A 21,674-nucleotide genomic window follows, 5' to 3' on the forward strand; every position below is an offset into this window, starting at 1 on the left:
CTGCTGTTAGCACTCACAACTATCATGCTAGCATTATCCAGTTGTACCAGTGACACGATATCAGGAGAAAAGTTATAACACATATATAATACTGTAACAGCTCTACTGTTTGTTAAACATGTTCAGTGTAGATGTTCTTAATTCCTACAGTGTTGACAGTCAGTGAAGGCATCAGGAGAGGTGTAGAGTGTGCGAGTGTGAGAGAGGAGAGACAAGAGGAGAAGTTCTTCATTCATTCAAACATTGATTGTTGTTTTGTTGGTTGGCGTGATCACGGCCGACAGTGACCGGTTATTAAAACTCAACGTGTTCACCAATCGGCTCGTCATCACTACAGCATCCGGACGGACGCTACAGTACATCTACATTTTCTGTAGGACTTAGTAAATGTCATTCATTCTTCTGCTTGTCAGAGCCCCCGTGGTGAAAGCTTTTTAGACTCTGATCCGGACTACAGTCCTGAGCAAAGCACCTCATCGGGTCAGAGGGGACAGGCCCAAGGTCGAGAGGGGCAGTCAGTAGAGTCAGGGGAAGCAGAGGCAGGAGACGGGGACTCGGAGGAGTGCACGCCGGGGAAATGTACGCGCAGGAGGCGGGCAGAACGGCAGGACGGGATTTGATTGGTTTAAAATTTTGGCACCCAAAAAACAGTGATTGGTTGGTGTTTTCCCAGGTTTACTCCGGCTGTAGATAGCAGCTTTGTTTACCTCTTTTTGAAGAACACATTATGTATTGATTACCATCAGGACATAAAGATCATTTTAACCAGTATAACAAAAAGTGGATCTAAATCTGATTACCAACCCCAGCTTTAAAGCATGAAGACAGGTTTAAAGTCATGCCAGAGATCGACTAGTGTTTCAGTTTAAAGAGCGACCCTGTTAACTGGAGACTTTCAGCTGGATGCGTCCCTCACAAACGTCTTTAGTAGGGATGGGCAATGATTTTTTGACTATTCAAACATTTGTTCACTTTATAATAATCAAAGAGTTCCTTTGAATATTTTCTCATTTAAAAGTACAATTTTTCATGTTTTTACCAGTGCCTGGTTGTGATACAGTATTCCCTCCAGACGGTGGCTACAGAGCATCTTAAAACTGTTTGCTAATATTGCTATCTTCATGAGCAAACAGAAGAAGAAGAATGCTAACTGCATTAAATAGCAAAAGAAGAAGAAAACATTAGTGACAGTCGCTGTGATTTTCTCTGTTTCTGAATCTCACACTACTACACACGTATTTCCAGAGACTGAGCATGGCTGTAAAATGTAAACACACACACGCCACGCTGCGTCACAGTAACACGACATAAAGACCGAGACCAAGCAGCAACCTCCGGTCTCAAAATATGAAGCCCATGAGGAAGTGTTATAAACTGCAGTTCATCGAGGATCCACTAGAGGCTGGCTGCAGAAACACCAGAAACCACATACACACCCATTCAAAGAAGACCATCTTTACAGCAGAAATAAACATTTTAACAGCCGGGTTCAAAAAAAGGCTTGGGTCACGACTGACTTGACTGACAGGTGGGAACACATAGCTGTTGGCTAGGAGGCTGAAATCCCGCCTCTTTACCTCACACTATGTTTTTCCAATATGGCTGCTGCTGACGATTGGCTTCAAAACAGCACTCAGGAACAGATGGGTGACATCACGGACACTACGTCCATTATTTATACAGTCTATGGTCGAGACAGACGCTGTCAGAGCACGCTACTAGCAGCACCTTGTCCTGCTGCTGGTTAACGTGACTACCACACAAACAGGCTGTTAATGGAACAGGTGTGTGTATGTGTGTATGCCGGTGTGTGTGTGTGTGTGTGTGTGTGTGTGTGTGTCGGGGGAGGTGATTATTCCAATAATTGTTGAATACATGCCAATGATTATCGAATAGTAATGCCCATCTCTAGTCTTTAGACCATCATTAAATATCTGATGAGGATATTTTGAAATCTTAATAAAAACTAAACTAGTTTGCATTCCCAGGAACTCCCTCTGTGTTTCAACAGCTGTGTAAACTCCACAAACACTGACACGTTCAGCTGAAGGTCTCCAGTTTACAGGGTCACTTTTAAAACCGGAACACCAGGAGCTTACAGAGACGCATTCCCACTATCAGGCTCAGAGAAGACCAATGTTCAGGAGGCATAAAACCGACTGAATCACAGGTGTGTTCTTCCAAAAACAAACATCACAGATACAAATGTTGATGCTGTTTTTCTCACATTTAGTTTCCATGATCCAGGTGCTGGGGTCAGGATAATCCTAATCCTGATTTGTGGATCAGAGTTATCCCAATCTGACTCAAAAGTTGAAACAACATAAAGCTAATGAGCCAGCTGGCCTTGTGGTTTAGGTCCGCACCCCATGCACTGAGGCTGTAGTCCTCATTAAAGTGGCTGGTATCTTTTACTCTCTGTACTCCACACATGATCTGTTTAATATAACTTCAAAACAGAACTTCTGATCTGATTCAATCTGATCTCTGAACAGCCGGGCCCTGTACTGAGACGTTCCTCATTCTTGGTCTTTTATAAGAACTGATCTGTACTTGTTCATAGGACAGGAGAAGCACCTGAGAGTTTGTAATGTTTTCACATAGTCTGTGATGAATCTGAGAGAGGAAACTAAAGACCTTGAAATACCTGAGCTTCAGCCAGAAGTGTAACCAAGGGCTGCCCGAGCGTGGATTAGCTTGACCTGAGGTATTTCACTGATATTTGAATTACATAATACATGACTGGTGTACAACTCGGATTCATTTAAGGATGGTTTCATGAGCAAAAATCAGGAGAAGTATTCCATCTCCTCTGTGATCATCAGAGGACTAATCTGGACTGGATCCACTCTCCTGACCATGAAAGGCCCATATGCACCATCAGAAAGTACATCCAAGCTTAGGTGAAACCTGAGGACTGGGGTTTATGTAATACTGCATATTTTACCTCAAATTCCACAGCTCTCATACAATTTATCAGTGTCCTCCACCCGACTGTCCAGCTTTGATGTGAAGCTTCAGTTAAGCTCATTACCGGGAGCAGTCATATGTGTCCTCTCCTCTTTCTCACCCGCAGAAATCTGATCCTCCTGTCCGTCAATCAAATGACATTTTTCTCCCCTCCAAACCTTTAAGTGAAGAGACAAAAAGCAGAGCCTCTCTCTCGGGGAGAAGCAGGGGCCCCGCAAAGCTGAGGGGCTGTTTTATTGGTTTCTGAGTGCTTGAGATAAAACTGCAGTCGAGCACTATTCTGGAAGAAATATTCAAACAACAGTGGAGGCTGGGGGACTTCCTGCGGGGTGAATTGGAGATCTTGCCCAGGCAAATATGAGATTAAAAGTCCTTTGAAGTGGTAAATCTGAGGCTTTTATCCCCTCTGAGGGGAACTCTGGAGGGGGGGACTTTCTCAAAGCACACTGTGAGAATCTGGACTGGAGTGGAAGTCTTTGGCTTATTAATAAAGAAAGGCGCAAATATGAATGCAGCGTGCCTGAGGGCTTTATGAGCCGTGTGGTTTATCTCACACTGAGGGATGCTGTGATTGTGGAGGGTGGAGGCTGTGCTGACAGATGCATGATTCACAAGTAATGAGTTACAAACAGGATGTTAGCTGATTGGAGCTTTGGCATTTCTACATTTGATCGCAAATTGACACAGCCGGAGGTCTCAAACTAAAGGTGGAAACAAACGTAGTTCAGGGGTAGAGTTCCTAGTTCCAGGATAAAGTTCCTCTGGTCGAAAAACTCCTTTAGAACTGCTTTAAATGTGGCCGGTACATAGTTCAATCTTTGCTCCTGATTTGTTGGAGGTTCATGAAAAAAAGAGAACAGCAGATATCTCTTAAAAATACAGCTCACCAAACGCAGAGCAGCCAGAGTACCTGCAGCGCTGAGCACTGTTTGGATAACCCTGCTGTTGAGCAGGATCTGCTCAAACACTGATAGTACTCTGTTTGATTTTGCAGTATCAGCATGTAAAGGCTCCGAGGCTTTTCCCATGTGCAACAAGATCTGTTTCCCCTCTGAAGTTCAACACAAACACAAAGAGCACAAAGTGTTTTCACACTACCACAATCCCAAACACAATCCCAATGTCGGAGTGCAACATCAGACACAGTACAGGTGGTGTTCTTGTATTCAAAGCACAGAGAGTAACCCCATGAAGTCCTCTTGACTTTTGAAGATCATTTTGGTGGATTTTTGATCAGATAGGATAGAGTTAGAGACAGGAAGAGAGAGCAGGGAACAACATGCATAAAGGACTGAGGGTGAGAATCAAACCCAGGACAGACTGTCTCTTCAAAGGCTGAAGCCTCTGTACAGGATTTAACCCCGGACCTAAACCAGATGCACACCAATTTTTTTTTGATTCAGCCCAATTACAAACTGTCCTCTGGTTCATTTTGTGCCAGATGATGTTCAGAAAAACAACATTCAAATTAAAGAATGCTCATTTTTTTAAAGTTTTTGATGCAAACCCGTGCAGGGCGCTGCACCGGAGCAGAAAGGTGTACTTTTACAGGAAAAATCAGCTGTGTTTCACAAAAAATGTCCCCAAATTGTCCAGCTGAGCTGCGTGTGTGAACGGCTGATCAAACTTTAATTTCAACCTCTGCAAAAGGTTTGGATGAGCAACAAATATTACAGTACAGGAGGGCAAGGGTGATGACATTTAGGCCTTATGAGCAGAAGTGCTACACGTGAAGAGCTGAAGGAAACACCCGAGACAGTGCACATGTCTGCACAGCCAACGTAGTTTTGATATTCACTACCAGTCAAGAGTTTGGACACACCTTCTCATTCAATGGTTTTTATTTATCTTAATTATTTTCCACATTGTAGATTAATACTGAAGACATCCAAACTATGAAATAATCTGGTTTTGCCATAATCTGGATTACAACAGTAGTCAAATAGGGCTATCCATTGTGTACTAACCCTTCCTCTGAACAACACAACTGATGGTCTCAAACACATTAAGAAGGCAAGTCATTCTACAAATGAACTCTTGACAAGGCTCATGTTCATTAGAAACCATTCCAGGAGACCACTTCATGAAGCAGACTGAGAGAATACCAAGAGTGTGCAAAGCTGTCATGAAGGAAAAAGGGGGCTACTTTACAGAATCTAAAATATAAAACAGATTCTGCTTTGTTTAACACTTTTTGGTTCATTCAATAATTCCATATATGTTCTTTCATAGTTTTGATGTCTTCAGTATTAATCTACAGTGTTTACAATCATTACAATAAATACAAACCCTTGAATGAGAAGGTGTGTGCAAACTTTTGACTGGTAGTGTAGATAAAAACTATCATTATAGTGTAGGTTCCTGCTGCTTCACCCTCCATCATGTCAGAAACAGCACACAGAGGCTGTTTTCAAAACCGCCTACTATACTAGCAGCGGACCGGCCTACCTCACGTACTGTTTCCCACAATGCAGAGCGCTCGTTCTGCTTTTATTTTCTCTTGTTTTTTGATGAGGTAACTCCGTTTTTATGTGCCGTGAAAATGATCAAATTTCATATAAACCACTTCCTAACATTTTAAATCACAAGTGATGCTGAAGAAGCAGTTTATCTATCAGCTTAGTAGTTGTTTACTTCCACTTTCCGAAACCGGAAATTCAGTGACGCCTGGCCCAGCGTACTGCAACACAGATCCAACAGAACAGTCAGACTACAGACTTAATTCTAACGCAGTATGTAGTAGGCAGTACCTACTGTAGCAGGCCACTTCCAAAACAGCCAGAGGCTTTCACTGCCTGATAATGACATCATATCCTGCCTCTTGAGACCTCCTTCTATCCCCACCCTCTCTCCTCAGACTCTCTCTTCCGTCCTATCCTCTAAATAACGGCATGAAAAGCCTCAGAAATAATCTGGGGAATATAAATGAATGTATTCACAGGAGGTACTGAGGCATACTGAACATTTTAAGACACTTTCAGAGGTGCGTGTGTGAAAGAGGCTGATGAAGGTGGATCCACATGTTTTTTTCTAGACACATTCTTTGCAGCAAAAACAAGAACCTGAGTCCTAATTTCATTTAAGGCGTTTACATTTCCTTTCTTGGTTACAAACTGGACAACAGCAGAAGTTATAATTAGATTTTCTAAAGAATCCAACATGGCTTTAAGAGGAAATTAAATCAACTGTCTTCACACTCTCACTGGAACAAAGTGACCTCACGAAGGCAGAGAGTACGACACTGTGTGTGTGTTTCTCTCTGTTTTGAGGTTTCTGCTCTACAGTGAACCCTCGTGTTTAATTAAGAAGACTTGATTTTATTTACACACTGATGTGGTGAGATCTTGTCGTAGGAGTTTGTCACAAGCTGCTACATGAAGATTTATGTATGTTTTTATAATACTCAGCTCGAGTGCTCAAACACATTCTCATCTGTGGAGGCTTGAAAACTCATTTCCTGTTTTTCTGAATGCTTGGAGAAGAAGCTGAAGGCATGCAGATATTTCCATTGTGGCTTTAGCAGGTCACTACTGGGGCTTATTGAGCTCAGTAAATAAAGCTAAAGGTCTAAACTGTAGTGTTTTTATGCGTCTGTATCTGGGCTCACTGTCTCTTATTTACTATTTAAAGATTTCAAATGTACTCGGGGGTCTGGATTTTAGTCTGAGAAGTGGTCTGGTTTCCATTCGTAGTCCAAGAAGTACCAACCAGTCCTGCGTCAGCAAGCTTTGGTGTCTGCAGTAAAAACAGTCTGTATGGAGAGCAACAGCAGGAGGAACACAGTCCAACGTGATGACGGCTCCCATGGTTGTTAATCTGAGGAGGACTTCTTTCTCTCTATAAACAGATATCTGCATGAAGAGAAGCTAACAATCTGTTCTACATCAAACATTCACATAGAGACACAAATCTGCTTGATGCTGTGTCACTAAAGACAATCAGCGTTTAGATTTCCTGACTTCCCTGAACGCAGCATCAGAAATGATGGATCCCACCTTCATTCAACAAACAAACATTGTAGATGTAGTTTTCTTCTCCTCTTGAGGACAGACCTGACAAAGCTTGACCTTGGACTTTTGACTAGTCTGCATCATGATGTTGTTATTTCAGCAAACTTAAGACCTGTTAATCACAAGAACATCACAAGAACATCAGTTTCTGTTTCAGGTTCATACCGCTGAAGGAAGCCAGAGTGAAGCCTCTGTGGAACTGTTTACAGATGAACGGGTGCTTTTTTAAATATGAATATATATATATATATATATATATATATATATATATATATATATATATATATATATATATCTGTTCGGTTAAATTTTGCTGCTCAAGGTGTAAGTTCCTCTTTGGACTGTAGATAAAGCAGTGCATGGAAAAGAAGTCTTGCCTGCAGGTTGCTAACTTCTTACAACACAGGAAACAGGGACAAGCTGGTCATTACCACATACGGATTATTTAAGGCTCTTTCTCTTGATTAGTCATGAAACCTGTATTAAGCTGCATTTGAACCAAGAGTTCCAGGGTCTTTTAGCTCCCAGAACTACTTTACCCTAACTAAAAGGTTCCTGTGCCCCCATTGTTGTCTGCGTTATGACCACGGGCTGAAGTCCTGGGTAGATTGTGTAAATCAGGCCAGTGATGTATGGAGAAAAAAAAGTAAATGCACTACACCACCAGACCAGTAGAGGGCAGTAAAACAAAGAGGAATGCCATTCATCACAGATGACACCATAGAAGCAGACGGACAGGCAGGTATCATTATGAGCAACACAACAGTTAGCCTGTTAGCATGAAGAGACTCAGCTGGTCTGTTTTAGATGGTGCTATATTTCATCACAGATGGATTCACTGAATCAACACGTGAGAGGAGATAAGCGCGAGTAGCAAAGACGTTTCAACACGCCTTTAAAATCCTTTTGAACTCAAAAAGCTGTGGAAGAGATCGGCCGGTGTTTTGGTTTAAACAGCGACCCTGTTAACTGGAGACTCTCAGCCGGATGCATCCCTCATAAACGTCTTTAGACCATCATTAAATATCTGATGAGGATATTTTGAAATCTTAATAAAAGCTAAACTATTAAACTCATCAAACACTGACACGTTCAGCTGAAGGTCTCCAGTTTACAGGGTCACTTTTAAAACCGTAACACCGGGAGAGAGGCATTCACATTTACACTGCGGTTAATCTACCAATCAGACAAGTTCAGCATTGCAGGCCCTGCCCCCTGAAAGTCCTGGGACCTTTGAAAAGTACTACCCCCCAAGCAGGGGCATCTCAGGGGTGAGATTAACTACGCCTGAACTAAATTTAGACCCCTTTAAAAATTGAATAAGTACTCTTCAGACGGTCCCTTCTCCAGCACGCCCTCCTGCTCCTCTCTTAACTGACTCCATGAAGATACCTGGACTGGTGTGTAATCAGTGAGTGAGGAGAGCTTCTACGGTTCACACACAAGGTCAAACAGCACAGTGATAACCTGCAGCACACAAACCAGCGTGTCCTGTATGAAGACATGCAGAGTAAATACACAGCCTCAGATATGTGAGGTATTTTAAACACATGTAGTTAGGATCAGTGTCTGGAGGTCTTCAAATGAATCAGCTGTTTTGTGAAGGCAGAATATGAACATGATATAAATACAGGACATGCAGTATATGAACGACTCAGGTCCTTCAGAGCCCCTCACACACACACCAAGTCCTGATGTCTTCAGGGACTAACTGTTCACACGTACTGTACACCTCACAGCATGTCTCTGTTGAGGACACACCTTCACAGTCTGAAATACTCTGTTTGCTTTAAGTACAGGTGGCTGGTAGAGCTTATCAGTTACAGTGACTGTGTGTTAATATCACACACATATCACAGTTCAAACATCCATCCATTATCTTTACCGCTTATCCCATTCATGGGGCGAGAGCGTATCCCAGCTGCTGTTGGACAGGGCGCCAGTCAGTCACAGGTCTAACATACAGACTCACACCTACGGGCAATTTAGAGGAGCATTTCTTTACTATTGGAGGACGCTGGGGTATCTACAGGACACCCATGCACGCTTTGGAGGACACCTCCACCCAAAGAGGAACCCAGCCCAACCGAGAACCGGGAGGCAGCAGCACCACCCACTACATCACCACGCAGCAATACAGACACAACAGTATGAAACATCAACTTGGTGTAAACCAAGCTACACTGGCTTCCAGTTGCTGCTCACATCAGACACAAAACTCTAATCATGACTTACAAAGCAGTAACCAAAACCGCTCCAGTTTACCTGGAACCCCTCATCCAGGTCTACTCCCCTCTCACTAGCTCAACTCTTCTCTTCTGTTGCCCCTAAATGGTGGAATGAATTGGTCAACTCCATTCAATCTGCAGAGTCCCTCTCTACTTTCAAAAGACAGCTAAAGACCCAGCTCTTTAGGAAGAACTATGCACTTAGCTAGACTGTTCTCCACAGTTGTCCCCAGTGGCAGATCATGTCTTCCAGCTACAACTGACTCACACTGTCCTGCTCTACTCTGGGAATCTGTGTTCAGCTCTTGAGTGACCCAGCACTTGGTACTTTGGTCATTATTGTGGTGATGTTAATTGTTGATGATGATAATGGAAGGTCTTAAAATTGTTTGGTTGCTTCATTATAGATGTTCCTTGTTTTGAAAAAAAATAAATAAATAAATCCTTATTTACTTTTGTGCATTGCCTTTACACTGCTTGGCAGAACCTGCACCCAAATGGACTTGAAGCACTTTGTTCCTCTTACTGATCTTGTTTCCTCTTGTCTAGATCTTTGCTTGTGTTGTTCTTGTTCTCGTATGTACGTCGCTTTGGATAAAAGCCTCTGCTAAATGACATTATAACATTGTAACATAAATGACATTGTAAACCAAGTGGCAACCTCCAGTTTCAAAATATGAAGCCCATGTGGAAGTGTTATAAACTGCAGTTTATCGAGGATCCACTTGAGGCTGGCTGCAGAAACACCAGAAACCACATACACACCCATTCAAAGAGCCGATCTTTACAGCAGAAATAAACATGTTTACAGCCTGGTGCAAAAGACGAGTGTAGTCTGGATAGCTCATTTCTAGATCGGCACACACTGTACGGGGATGAATTTATTCATGACGCAGTAATTTCAAAGATATTAAGATTACAAGTCCTCCAATGAGAGGCACAGAGTGGTCTAGACCTGCTCTGTTTGTAAAAGCGTCTTGAGATAACATTTGTTGGGATTTGGCGCTATACAAATAAACATTGATTGATTGGTTGGTTGGTTGGTTGATTGATTGTTTGATTGATTGATTGATTGTTTGATAGATTAATTGATTGATTGGTTGGTTGGTTGATTGATTGATTGATTGATTACTTTTTTACTCTCCAAAAATAATTGACTCTGAATCAGGAATCAATAAAATTGAAACGGTACCCACCCCTAATAAAAACATAGATAAAACAGTGTGATAATTAATGTAGCCTAATAATTTAACTCATCAAATGAGCAGAGATCCACTCCTGTACGATCTCTCCCCCCTCTCTGTCAGTCAACAGACTGCAGTGCATGTAGCTCCACCCTTTAGGGTCGGATCACTGACCTCAGTGTTTCAACAGAAGGGTGCGAAAAAAAGTTTGATGGTACGGCTCAGGTATTCATATTTTTTGACAGTGTACGTGCAAACGCTTAGTGGATCCATAACATCTCTGAGGGTTTCAGTCTTTGGTTCACCCTGACATCTGTCTGTCATTTTTTGGTAGATGGTCAGGAAAAGTCCAGATGAAGTCAGGGTGCAACACTCAGTCAGCATGCAGCCCGGATGATTAAAGCCAGTACAGTTACAGGAGTTCTGTGGGTGTGTGAAAGGAGATCTACATCGGTAGAAACAGTCAAAGCAGCAGCTGGTGATTCAGATATAAATTACAGCAGAGCTCTACAGTGACCAGTTTCCAGTCTGGTGCCTGAGAAAGAAAAACCCTGCTTAGTAAAAGTTTCAAGAAGTCATTGCACCCTCACATTTCTGTTTTTGTGATAGTCGTCACATTACACGGCGTGCATCCAGCCCCCATGATCTGAGGCCGTGCAGAGGAGATCCCTCTGAGCGTTCAGAGACCTGACATTAACAGAGTTCTGATTGATGAAACTTGTGTTTGAACATGTGGCCCTGCAGACACCTCTCTGTCTTACAGCTCTTAGAGTCAGCTGAACATGCACTAACAGGCAGGTTCACTTTCAAATGAACCTGTCAGATTATTTACTGCCGTTTCCTTCAGGTGGAGACATCTGTTGACCCAGATCAGCTCCTACTATTAATCAGCCGTTTCTACCCAGAGGGGATTTTTTATTGGGTCCCTGTTAAAGAATAAAAGCTTCCCAACCCTCCCAAAGTCACAGGGAACACCCTGTGGACCGGTCTCCTCTGCAGGGATCAAAAAGTGACTCAAAAGGCTGCCTGGAATCTCAGTAATGCAAGTCATGGTAGGCTACCTTTCCAGGAGTATGAATATAACTGAGGTATGTGTCAGGGTAAAATACCACAGAGAGAGAATATAGGTCAGCGGCGAACTCAGGTTTCAGCAAGACAGGAAGCAGATAAGGATGTTTGTTTGACAGTAAAATGAACGATAAGTTGCAAGTTATTTTAAATGTTCACAGCCTGAATCAACTGTTACTGAAGAGCTTTATCATCATGAAACAGACTGAGATCAGGAAAGTGCTCCTGCTCCTCCTGCTATCAGCTCAGTCTGAGCCATGCACAGCGCCCAGAGCACCTAACCTGAAGATGATTCTTGTATCCTGGCGCTTTATTAGGATTTCCTGTTAACGTTCAGACTAGATCCTGTTCCAGATAAACCTCATTCTCAAAGCATGGCGGCCTGGAGGAGAGCTCCTGAGGTGAACCGCTGTGAGGAGGCTGGAGAGAGGCTGCAGAGGAGAGGACGACGGAGAGACAGGAGTGAAGCAGTGAAGCTTTCACAAGCTGACATGAACATTAAATGCTGTTCAGAGACGTTTAGCTCTTTTAGCTAGCAGAGGTTTCTCCGTCTGAAACTTCAACATTATGTCAAAAGAAAGATATCAAAAGAGGAAAATCTCCTCCTGCTTGATCACTTCTCTCTGACACACTTTAGATGCAGAGCTCTGAACAGAGACTCAAATATCGACCGCAACACAGGAGCTAACATTCAGAGTAAAGAAGTAACCAATCAGAGCTCTGATAATCTCACTTATATAAGACTATTTCAACATCAGTTACAAGTCCTCACGGAGGCGTCAGTAGTCCCAGCAGTCTAACGGCCAAATTCCCCCAGATCCGTGTCTGGTCCGTCTCTGATCCATCACAGCACCGGATCGGTTTCTATTCTAGTCAATGTGTTAACTTCCACTGGATCCGCTCTGTTGCGTTCCGGCAGCATCTCTGATCCGGCAGGTAGGAGTCCTCTGGATCAGATACACAAGACGCCAGATGCCGGAGAATGACTCATCAATCTCAACAGAGCAGATGGAGCAGGACAGGAAGTCAGGTTTCACCAAAACAAAATGAAAACATCCGGTTAATTTTCAGAATAAAACACTCTGTGTTATCACCAGATCGTATTTCACTTAACTACAACAACAAACCAAAGTCATGATGAGTGGAGCCAGGCCTGGAGTCAACAGGTCAGAGGTTTTCAGAGGACCAGAAAGACAACATGGATGAGGAGAGGAGGAGGAGAATCCTTGATTCAGTGATTACAGAGGGAAAACCTCGGTCACATGACTCCAGCTGTCCGGAGGTCCTGCTCCGTGCTGCGTTCAGGAAACACAACCGGTGGGTGTTGACGGACAAGAGAGCAGCGGATTGGAGACGCACCGAATATGGACCGGACACGGATCTGGTGGAATTTGGCCTCTACTGTCCTCACTGCAGCAGTTGCTGGTTTGACTCCTGGCTACGACCCTTTCCAGCATGTGGTCCAGCAGTCTGTACTCCATGCATTTCCTGACTCTGTTCCATCTAATGAAACTCCTCACTCTGGCCCTCATTTATCAAACGTGCACACTACTGTAAACTGGGTGTGCGATCACATATGATATTGAATATTTATCATCTGCATCGGACACGAAGGCTCATCTGTGCCCCCCTGACCTCCAACGCAGACCCAGAAAGTGCTGCCGCTCCCTCATGTTTGATGTTTAGTCCTGTCCTCACGACGGCTGTGCCTGAGGACGGATCAAATCTAAGACAGCAGCAGCAAACAAGTTTCCCTGGAGGATGAAAACACCAGCATCATATTGAATCTGAGAGGTCACACTGAGGTCAAAGATTTAGAGACAGCAGATGTCTCACTGTCTCGTCTGTTCCTGTCTTCATCCTTTGTCCCCGTGAGGAGCTCTCTGGGCTTAAGGATTCTTAACAGAGCCGAGCTGTTTGTGTGTTCATGTTTTCACATGTTTTGTTCCTTGTGATGAGCAGCAGACATTAAGAGGAGAGCCGGTTGACTTTAATAACACGCTGAAGTCATCTGACCTGCTGAGCCCTGAGAGCCGTGCAGGTGTCCTCATCCCTCCACAGCACTAACAGATCCTCTCTCCTGTAATCCTGGACACGGGCTGACTCAGACTATTTCCAGTCTCTGGGCCTGACTCAAATCCACAACATGTAATTACAGACTCCTCCCTCCCCCCCCACACTCATCCTGAAGCCTCCTCTCTGAGCCTCCAGCCGTTTCCCGTCATATTCATATCACATTCCAGGACGGGATTTTACTGACGCTCGAGTGAGTCCTTCACGAGACACCATTTTAAGGACTAAAGGCGTTAAAGACTTTGGGTTGTCCCTCTGTAGAACAAAGCTCTGAGCTGTGGAGGGTAAACACATGCAGAGGTCCACAGAGGGCGTGGGGAGTCTTGGGACAAACAACTCTTCCTGGGTTTAGGTCCTCTTCAGAGTGAGTCATGTCTAAATCCAGCACAGGTGCAGAGAAACACGCAGGGTGAGGAGGAACGCCTGCTCTCAGCCAGATGTGAGCAGGTCTCCTCTGATAACACAAAGTGTGTTTCCAGGTGTTCATGAGCACCGCTCTCATGTGAGGCGTGTTGTAAAGACAAGTCTGAGGAATGATGTCATCCCAAGTGTTACACATGGGTCGGTGTGGAGTTTGGATACGCTGACTTTACCTCCATGATACCCGCTGTAGCAAACTGGTGTGAAATACTTGAACATGTTTGATCTCACACTTTGTTAAGGCAAGACGGATTCATGTCCTCGTGAAGCCTTGACCTCACTGTCGTCCACATGTCCTGTTTGTCTCCATTTGAGACAATTTAAGAACTTTTACCCTTAATCACTGACATGTTGTGGGATATAAAATGTTGAATTTAATCACCATACATTTAACAAAGTCCCTGTTAACAATCAATCAATCAATCTTTATTTCTATAGTGCCAAATCCCAACAATGTTCTCCTCAGACTCTTTCCAAAAAGAGCAGGTCTAGACCGTACTCTATGTTCTATTGTGAACAAAGACCCAACATCAAGACAGGACCAGATCCAGTCCTATCTTACAAACAGGACTCAGTCTGATCTCATCTTAATCCACCATGAGCAGAGCACTTTGCAGCATTTAGCAAGTTACAGTGGCAAGGACAAACTTCCTTTAACAGGCAGAAACCTCCACCAGGACCAGACTCATGTTAGACACACATCTGCTGAGACCGTGTTGGAGAGAGGGACAGAGGGAGATGAAGAGAGAGAGATGATAGTGGTGTGTTACTCTGAAGCAGGAGCTACAAAGGTTCCTCTAAACGTGGTTCTGGGATCTGATAAAGGGGGTGCATGGTGAAGGTTGATCAATAGTCAAAGTGACGAAGGTTAAGCTGGTTTAACAAACTGGTCATTTAGTCTGAAATCTTTCTGTAAAGGTCAAAGTTTAAAGAGTAAATAATATCCATGGGTCGCCACCTTAACGTGGTGGAGGGGTTCGAGGGCTCTAATGATCCCAGGAGCTGTTGTCGGGGGCAATTGCCCCTGGTAGGGTCTCCCATGGAAAACAAGTCCTAGGTGAGGGGACAGACAAAGTGCGGCCCCCAGACACCCGATGAAGGAAAACAACAAGAATGAGTGTACCCTGTCCGGAGGGCCACCGGAGCCCCCTCCTGGAGCCGGGCCTGGGGTTGGGACCCGCAGGCGAGCACCGGATGGCCAGGCCTTCACCCAGCCTGAATGGGTGACATGGGTTCATCCTCCTGTGGGCTCACCACCTGCAGGGGGAGTCACAGGGGTCCAGTGCAGTGGGGATTGGGCAGCGGGTGGAAACTGGCTTTTGGGACATGGAACGCCACCTCTCTGGTGGGTTCAGGAGGTGGCTCCATGCCAAAGTTCCCTCTCCTCTACATCCTGACTTCTGTTGATGTTTAGTTCTGAGGTGAAGTCTGGGTAAGATGCTGGTCTCAGCAGACTGACCCGTGATGGTTCTTATAGCTCATGTCAGGTGTCAGTGCGGGTTATGACACAGACTGAGATTAATATTGATGCCTTTATTAACTCTGTATGCGTCATGCAGAGTTTCCTGAAGAACACCCTCTAGCAGTTTAGAATCAACATGTTGGATCTGAAGTCCAGTCCTGAAGTCCAGTCCTGCATCCAGCTCCGGATAACAAGTGGAAGAAAAGAAGCTCTGATCTTCAGCTTTTTAACAGATTTAAACTTTGTCTTCCAGCCTCAGCTCTCGTCCTCCTGAAACCTGGTTTGTTCTGAGCAGCTGATAATCCATCCTGACCCATAAACACGGTTTACTCCTCGACCCTTCAGTCTTTAAAAACCACCTCACAAACCTCAGCTTACAGGTTTTGGGCGTCTTCTCGGGGCTCAGCATGCAGACATGTGTGAGCCCTCGGGCTGAAGAGTCGGCCTCTCAGATCTCCTGAGCTCAGGTCATTAACAGGCTGAGACAGGCCGGCTGTTTTTACAGCACAGGTGGGTCACGGGTGTGTCCGCGCCCTGTGAGCACTCTGGGTGGTCAGAGGTCAGGCTCCTATGGACGCCGCTAATGCACACTGCTTCTCTACTTCTGCACCCCGTCCTGAAACCCTGTGAGGAGCCGTGCACCTCTGGCTTCATCTCTCAACACGTGGCCCCGCAGGGATCTCAGCTCTGTGTTCCACCTCTTCTTGGACCTGAGGATGATACCCAGACTCCCTCTCTTTATCACAGTTTACCCGGACCCCAACTCCACTCGCTCTTATCAGGAACCATTAAGATAAAGCAGGAATGTGACTGAGCGGTGTAACACGAGTCGAACCCCGACAGGATCATTTGGACTGACTTCACATCCCTCCAAATGAGGGGCTTCAAGGTGTCTGATGGACTGTTATATGTGAGAGTGATCTCAGCCTGTGTTTAAGGTGCTCTGACACTAAAGGTTTGGAGGGGGGAGTTTCTGAAATCCTGAAGCTCTTTCAGACGCGCTTCTTTTCATTTGTCTTATGCATACTGGAAAAATACCTGAACGTGCAGATGAAGTGAAAGTCATTCCCATAATCAGTGTGAAGAATGAACTCACATCTGCCCTCACAGTTTAACTGATACCTCAGGGTGGTGACTGTATATAAATATGGACAGTGCAGCCCCATGTCCTCCCATAGTTACCAAAGTGAAGCCAAAATACCTCTTCTGTGGGCGCTGACTAAGTGCACATCCACAGAGGAGATCTGGCTGTTGGAGCCGAGGTGTCCTCTGCACACGTCTGCAGTCTGAAGTTAAAGCTCCTCTGCTGGAACAAACTTTCTTTTCCATTTAACATTTAGATTTATATTTAACATTTAGATTAAACATTTCACATTTATATTTATATTTATAATTAATATTTAGATTAAACATTTCACATTTATATTCATATGTATATTTAACATTAAGATTTAACATTTAACATTTCTATTTATATATAACATTTAGATTAAACATTTAACATTAAGATTTAACATTTAACATTTAGATTTAACATTTAGATTAAACATTTAACATTTATATTTATATTTAACATTAAGATTAAACAGTTAACATTTAGATTCAGATTTATAATTAATATTTAGATTAAACATTTCACATTTATATTTATATGTATATTTAACATTAAGATTTAACATTTAACATTTATATTTATATTTATAATTAATATTTAGATTAAACATTTCACATTTATATTCATATGTATATTTAACATTAAGACTTAACATTTAACATTTCTATTTATATTTAACATTTAGATTAAACATTTAACATTAAGATTTAACATTTAACATTTAGATTTAACATTTAGATTTAACATTTAACATTTATATTTATATTTAACATTAAGATTAAACAGTTAACATTTAGATTTAGATTTATAATTAATATTTATATTAAACATTTATATTTATATGTATATTTAACATTAGGATTTAACATCAAGATTTAACATTTATATTTATATTTAACATTTAGTTTAAACATTTAACATTTAGATTAAACATTAAACATTTATACTAAACATTAAACATTTATATTAAACATTAAACAGTTATATTTAACATTTATATTAAACATTTAACGTTTATATTTATATTTAGCGTTTGGATTTATATTTAACATTTATATCAATATTTAACATTTAGATTTATATAAAACATTTAGATTAATATTTGACATTAAGATTCAACAGTTAACATTTAGATTTTAAATTTAACATTTAGATTTATATTTAACATTTATATATAACATTTAGATTTATATATAACATTTAGATTTATATAACATTTATGTTTAACATTTAGATTTATGTTTAACATTTAGATTTAACATTTAGATTAAACATTTAACATTTATATTTATATTTAACATTTAGATGTAACAGTATTTTAACTTAATATATTTTTCACAACAAAATTAAATGTGAAGAAGATCACAAATATTCCTCTAAATGTGATTAAAAAAGTCTCTTTTAAAACTTCACTCTACATTTTTAGGATGTTTTGGAGCTAACTGTGGAGAACTGTAGCTGTTATTTTCAGTGTGCATGACTTTACAAACGGCGCCCTGTGCTCCTGTTGTCTGCACATGTGTCATATCTAAAGTATTTACAAGCTTCCTCACCTCATAAGCTCAAACGCCTGAAGTCTAAATAATATTACACAACTGAACACTTCATATTTCAGGTATGAGTCACCTGGTGATGATCAGAGGATGTTAGATATTTGAACTTCTGTGGCTGCTCCTCTGGGTCACGTTGACTGAGATGTCATGTTACAGTTTATATAGAGACAGTGTCATTTCATATCTCCTCTCAGAAAGCTATGAAACCACGAGAGGACACGTGAACACGCCAACAAAGAGCTGCACCCTGCTGCAGCGTACACAATGTGTCACCTCCACAATGGGCCTCTTCTTCCCACTCAGAGAAACATGGACAACAATGTGAGCGCTGTCAGGCCGAGTGTGGAGGCTCCCTCACCGCCACAACAATGAGCAGATTTATCTCCCGCCCGCCTCCGAGCGGCCGGCAGGATCTGCTGCTCGGCAGGTGTGGAGGCTCGTACTGTAAATAAGCTGACGGGATATCTGAGCGAGGCCGGGATCAGGAATGCAGAGTAACCTGACGCCAGGATTACACGGGAGGAGCGGGAGGAGCGGGAGGAGAGGGAGGTCTCTCAGTGTGCTGCAGCAGAGGATCAGCACGCTTTGTGTTGGAGACAGATTCACACTTCAGAACATCACACTGCTCACTCTGATGTTCAAGATCTGTTTAGGCGCAGAATATCAATTCATGCAGATTTAAAGTTTCAGAACCAAAACTGGTATCAATGATTTCAAACACCTCTCAGACTCTTTTAGATCAATGTTTGTTTGTTTTGTTTTGTCCCACTCTCAGCTCCTCTATGATCATGTTTCCAGCAGCAGCAAACAAGAAGCTCAGAAAAACACAACTTTACACAAACTGCCAGATCTGACATAGCAGAGGAAATGAGCACTTATTAAAAAGTGAAGCATCAAGCCTTAAAAGTTGAATGAAAAGAGGGCTTTTTGGTATCTGTGCATTGTCTTCAACACAACTGATGCCTGTACAGTTCAAAACAAAGGCTCTCAGATCACCTCTCATGACAGATGGAAGCTGTCAGACGTCATGACAGACGTTCACGAGCCTGATAAAGAGTGACATGCTTCATACAGTTTAAGAAGACATAAAGCTGCGTACCTTTCTTCCATGGAGCCAGGATGGAGAGAGACTTCTGCCAGCTGATAACTAGCCCAGCCTTCCTGCCCTTCACACTCATGCTGCTGCAATAAATCCTCAGTTTGAAGTCAAATGAAGTCAAAGCAGGAAAAAGTCCCTCAGAGAGACGTCATCCCGTTTCTACAGAGGAAAAGTTCAGCTGTGAAAAAGTCTTCTCGTGTGGAGCTTGTCCTCGAGCAGGGTCATGGTACCTGTGTATCCCAGCCTGCTGCTCAGCCTGAACGCCAGAGTGAGAGTGTGTGAGAGTGTGTGTGTGTGAGGGTATCCAGTTCCTCCAGCTGAGAGGAGTAAAGGGGGCCGGGCTCCGAGTCAGGAGCGGAGGAGGAGGAGGAGGAGGAGGAGGAGGAGGAGGAGGAGGAGGAGGAGGGGTGTGTGAGTGGAGGACTGAGATTTCGGCTCAGCCTGGAGGCAAACAGGGAGTGAAGGAGCTGGAAGAGAGAGGGGGTTAAAGAGGGAGGACTCAGATTGGAGAGATAAAGTCTTTCTTCACATTAACCACAGCCTCACACAGTTACAGTCCACCTCGCTGTAGAAAACATGTTTGGGTCTCCTCACTCTGTGAGAGTTAATGAACAACACGCCTCGTGTTTTTACTGCTCCTGTAAACATCTCAAACAACCACAACAGAGCGCTTTAGAAACGTAACGTGGTTTAAAGAGCTGAGCGGGTTTAAAGTCAGAAATCTAAACCACATCTGAGTTTATATCAAACATAACAAATAACTCCTCAGGTCCACGTCAGTAACGCTGTAACTTTCTCACTGATTGTCTTATTGTGTAGGATCCTCTACTTCAAGAGAGAGCAGAGGATGTACCTGCAGGTCATAAACTGGAGGTGCATTTGGACCAAGAGTCCCTGGTCTTTTAGAACTAAATTTAGACCCTGGGTCCACTGGTCGTAGTTCAGGGGTAAAGTCCCTCTGGTCGAAAAACGTCTCGGCATCACTGTTCATTTCAGTCTGTTTCTCAATGAAACCTCCTCCCAGCAGCTGCAGAGACCGAGTGAATCCTCAGGCTTGAACAATGTGAGGGAGCAGAGATCAGGTGGCTCTGCCTTCTACTAAACCCCTTAGAAAGAGTCGTACCTGATGGATTATCTGTCCACGTTCAGGTGTGTCTGTCTGTGTGTAGAGGGACTCCTGATCGACGGTATCAGTGAGAGCATTGATATTTCAGAGGGTGGGAGAGAGCGAGCAGAGCTGTCTTTAATTATTAACGTTCATGAGCCAGGAGAAAGCTTCATCATGGATCAGATGATGTGATAGAAAGTCCCTGATGAAGACATTTTTATTACTGTGAGTCATCATTTTAAAAACCTGAGCTGCAAACTCTTTGTCTGAGCAGACCGGTCCACCTTTCTCTGCTGGTCTTCTCTAAACATCAGACTCTTTCCAAATATTGACCCTTTATTGGATGTCAGCCTGTCTGGTATTTCTGAAACATTATTCCCGTGTTTTCCTCCTTGAACTGGAAAAACAAAGTCCAGTTGTGGAATTCAGACACACCCTGAGCTGCTTTCAGCTGATGTTACATAAGCGGAGACATGTTGCCTCCTCATCCCTGCAACATCACGCTCTCTTCAGCAAGCTATGGTAAAGAACAACCATAATGACAGTGGATCAAAGCTGAGGCCTCTTTGTGACCCACACAAACAAACAGGACTGTGAGCGGTGACGTTCATAGTTCCTGTTCTTACCTGAGATTTTATATTCTCTGCAGCAGGTGAAGGGTGACACATTCAGCCTTTAAAGAAGCAGGATGAGATGTTTAGTCAGACATCATGACTTGCACAGGAGAAGTTCGGTAAAGAGAAGAGAGCTATCCCTTTGACCACAGGGGGCGCTAAAAGTCACACACAAAGAAAGATCCTCACAGGAAGCAGCTTATCAGATATTACACTAGCAAGGACCACACCATCAACAGGGTGTAATATGATAATCAGTTACTGATTTCATTGAAATATTGATTCTGAGTGTGACGTTACTGGTTTGGGGAAGCTTATTAGGGGATCTGCTGTAGCTCCTGGGCACCACAAACCCCCCCTAAAGAGCCCCATGTACAGCAGGAAAGAGAGAAATAGGTAGAAAAGGTGTGGGAGGGTAATCTGAGGACCAAGGGGAGGAGAGGGAGAGGTTTGAATCTATAAGAGAGCCGAAGAGGCTTTGCTTGATTTAAAGCACCACATAAAAAACAAAATGTGTTGACATATGTGTTTGATCTGTTTCAAGGTACCCCTTAAGGCGTTTTTCGACCAGAGGAACTAGGTGCGTTTCGACCGGTGGACCCAGGGTCTAAATTTAGTTCAGGGGTAGATAATCTCCCCCTAAAAAGCCCCTGCTAGGGGGGTAGTACTTTTCTAAGGTCCCGGGACTTTCAGGGGGCGGGGCCTGCAATGCTGAACGTGTCTGATTGGTAGATTAACCTCAGTGTTTTTATTCCGCCCTCCGTCCACAAT

At 43.2% G+C, this 21,674-nt stretch overlaps 2 protein-coding genes across 3 annotated transcripts in view; one reads left to right on the plus strand and one right to left on the minus strand.

Moving 5' to 3' along the window:
• Positions 1–19,454, minus strand: part of si:ch211-250c4.3 (uncharacterized protein LOC100535981 homolog) — a 67,272-nt gene extending 47,818 nt beyond the window's left edge. Inside the window, exon 1 of one of the 2 annotated variants that reach the window (XM_034681402.1) lies at positions 19,182–19,454. In XM_034681402.1, coding sequence (XP_034537293.1) covers positions 19,182–19,260 — 79 coding nt within the window. In that variant the 5' untranslated portion in view covers positions 19,261–19,454. Of the gene's footprint in view, positions 1–2,227; positions 2,340–19,181 lie in introns of those variants that run through there. The other variant, XM_034681403.1, reaches the window with a different exon arrangement.
• LOC117811230 (NACHT, LRR and PYD domains-containing protein 3-like) overlaps positions 1–21,674 on the plus strand; it is a 574,987-nt gene that overhangs the window by 64,207 nt on the left and 489,106 nt on the right.

Source organism: Notolabrus celidotus, chromosome 4, assembly GCF_009762535.1.
Source record: "Notolabrus celidotus isolate fNotCel1 chromosome 4, fNotCel1.pri, whole genome shotgun sequence".
NCBI lineage: Eukaryota > Metazoa > Chordata > Actinopteri > Labriformes > Labridae > Notolabrus > Notolabrus celidotus.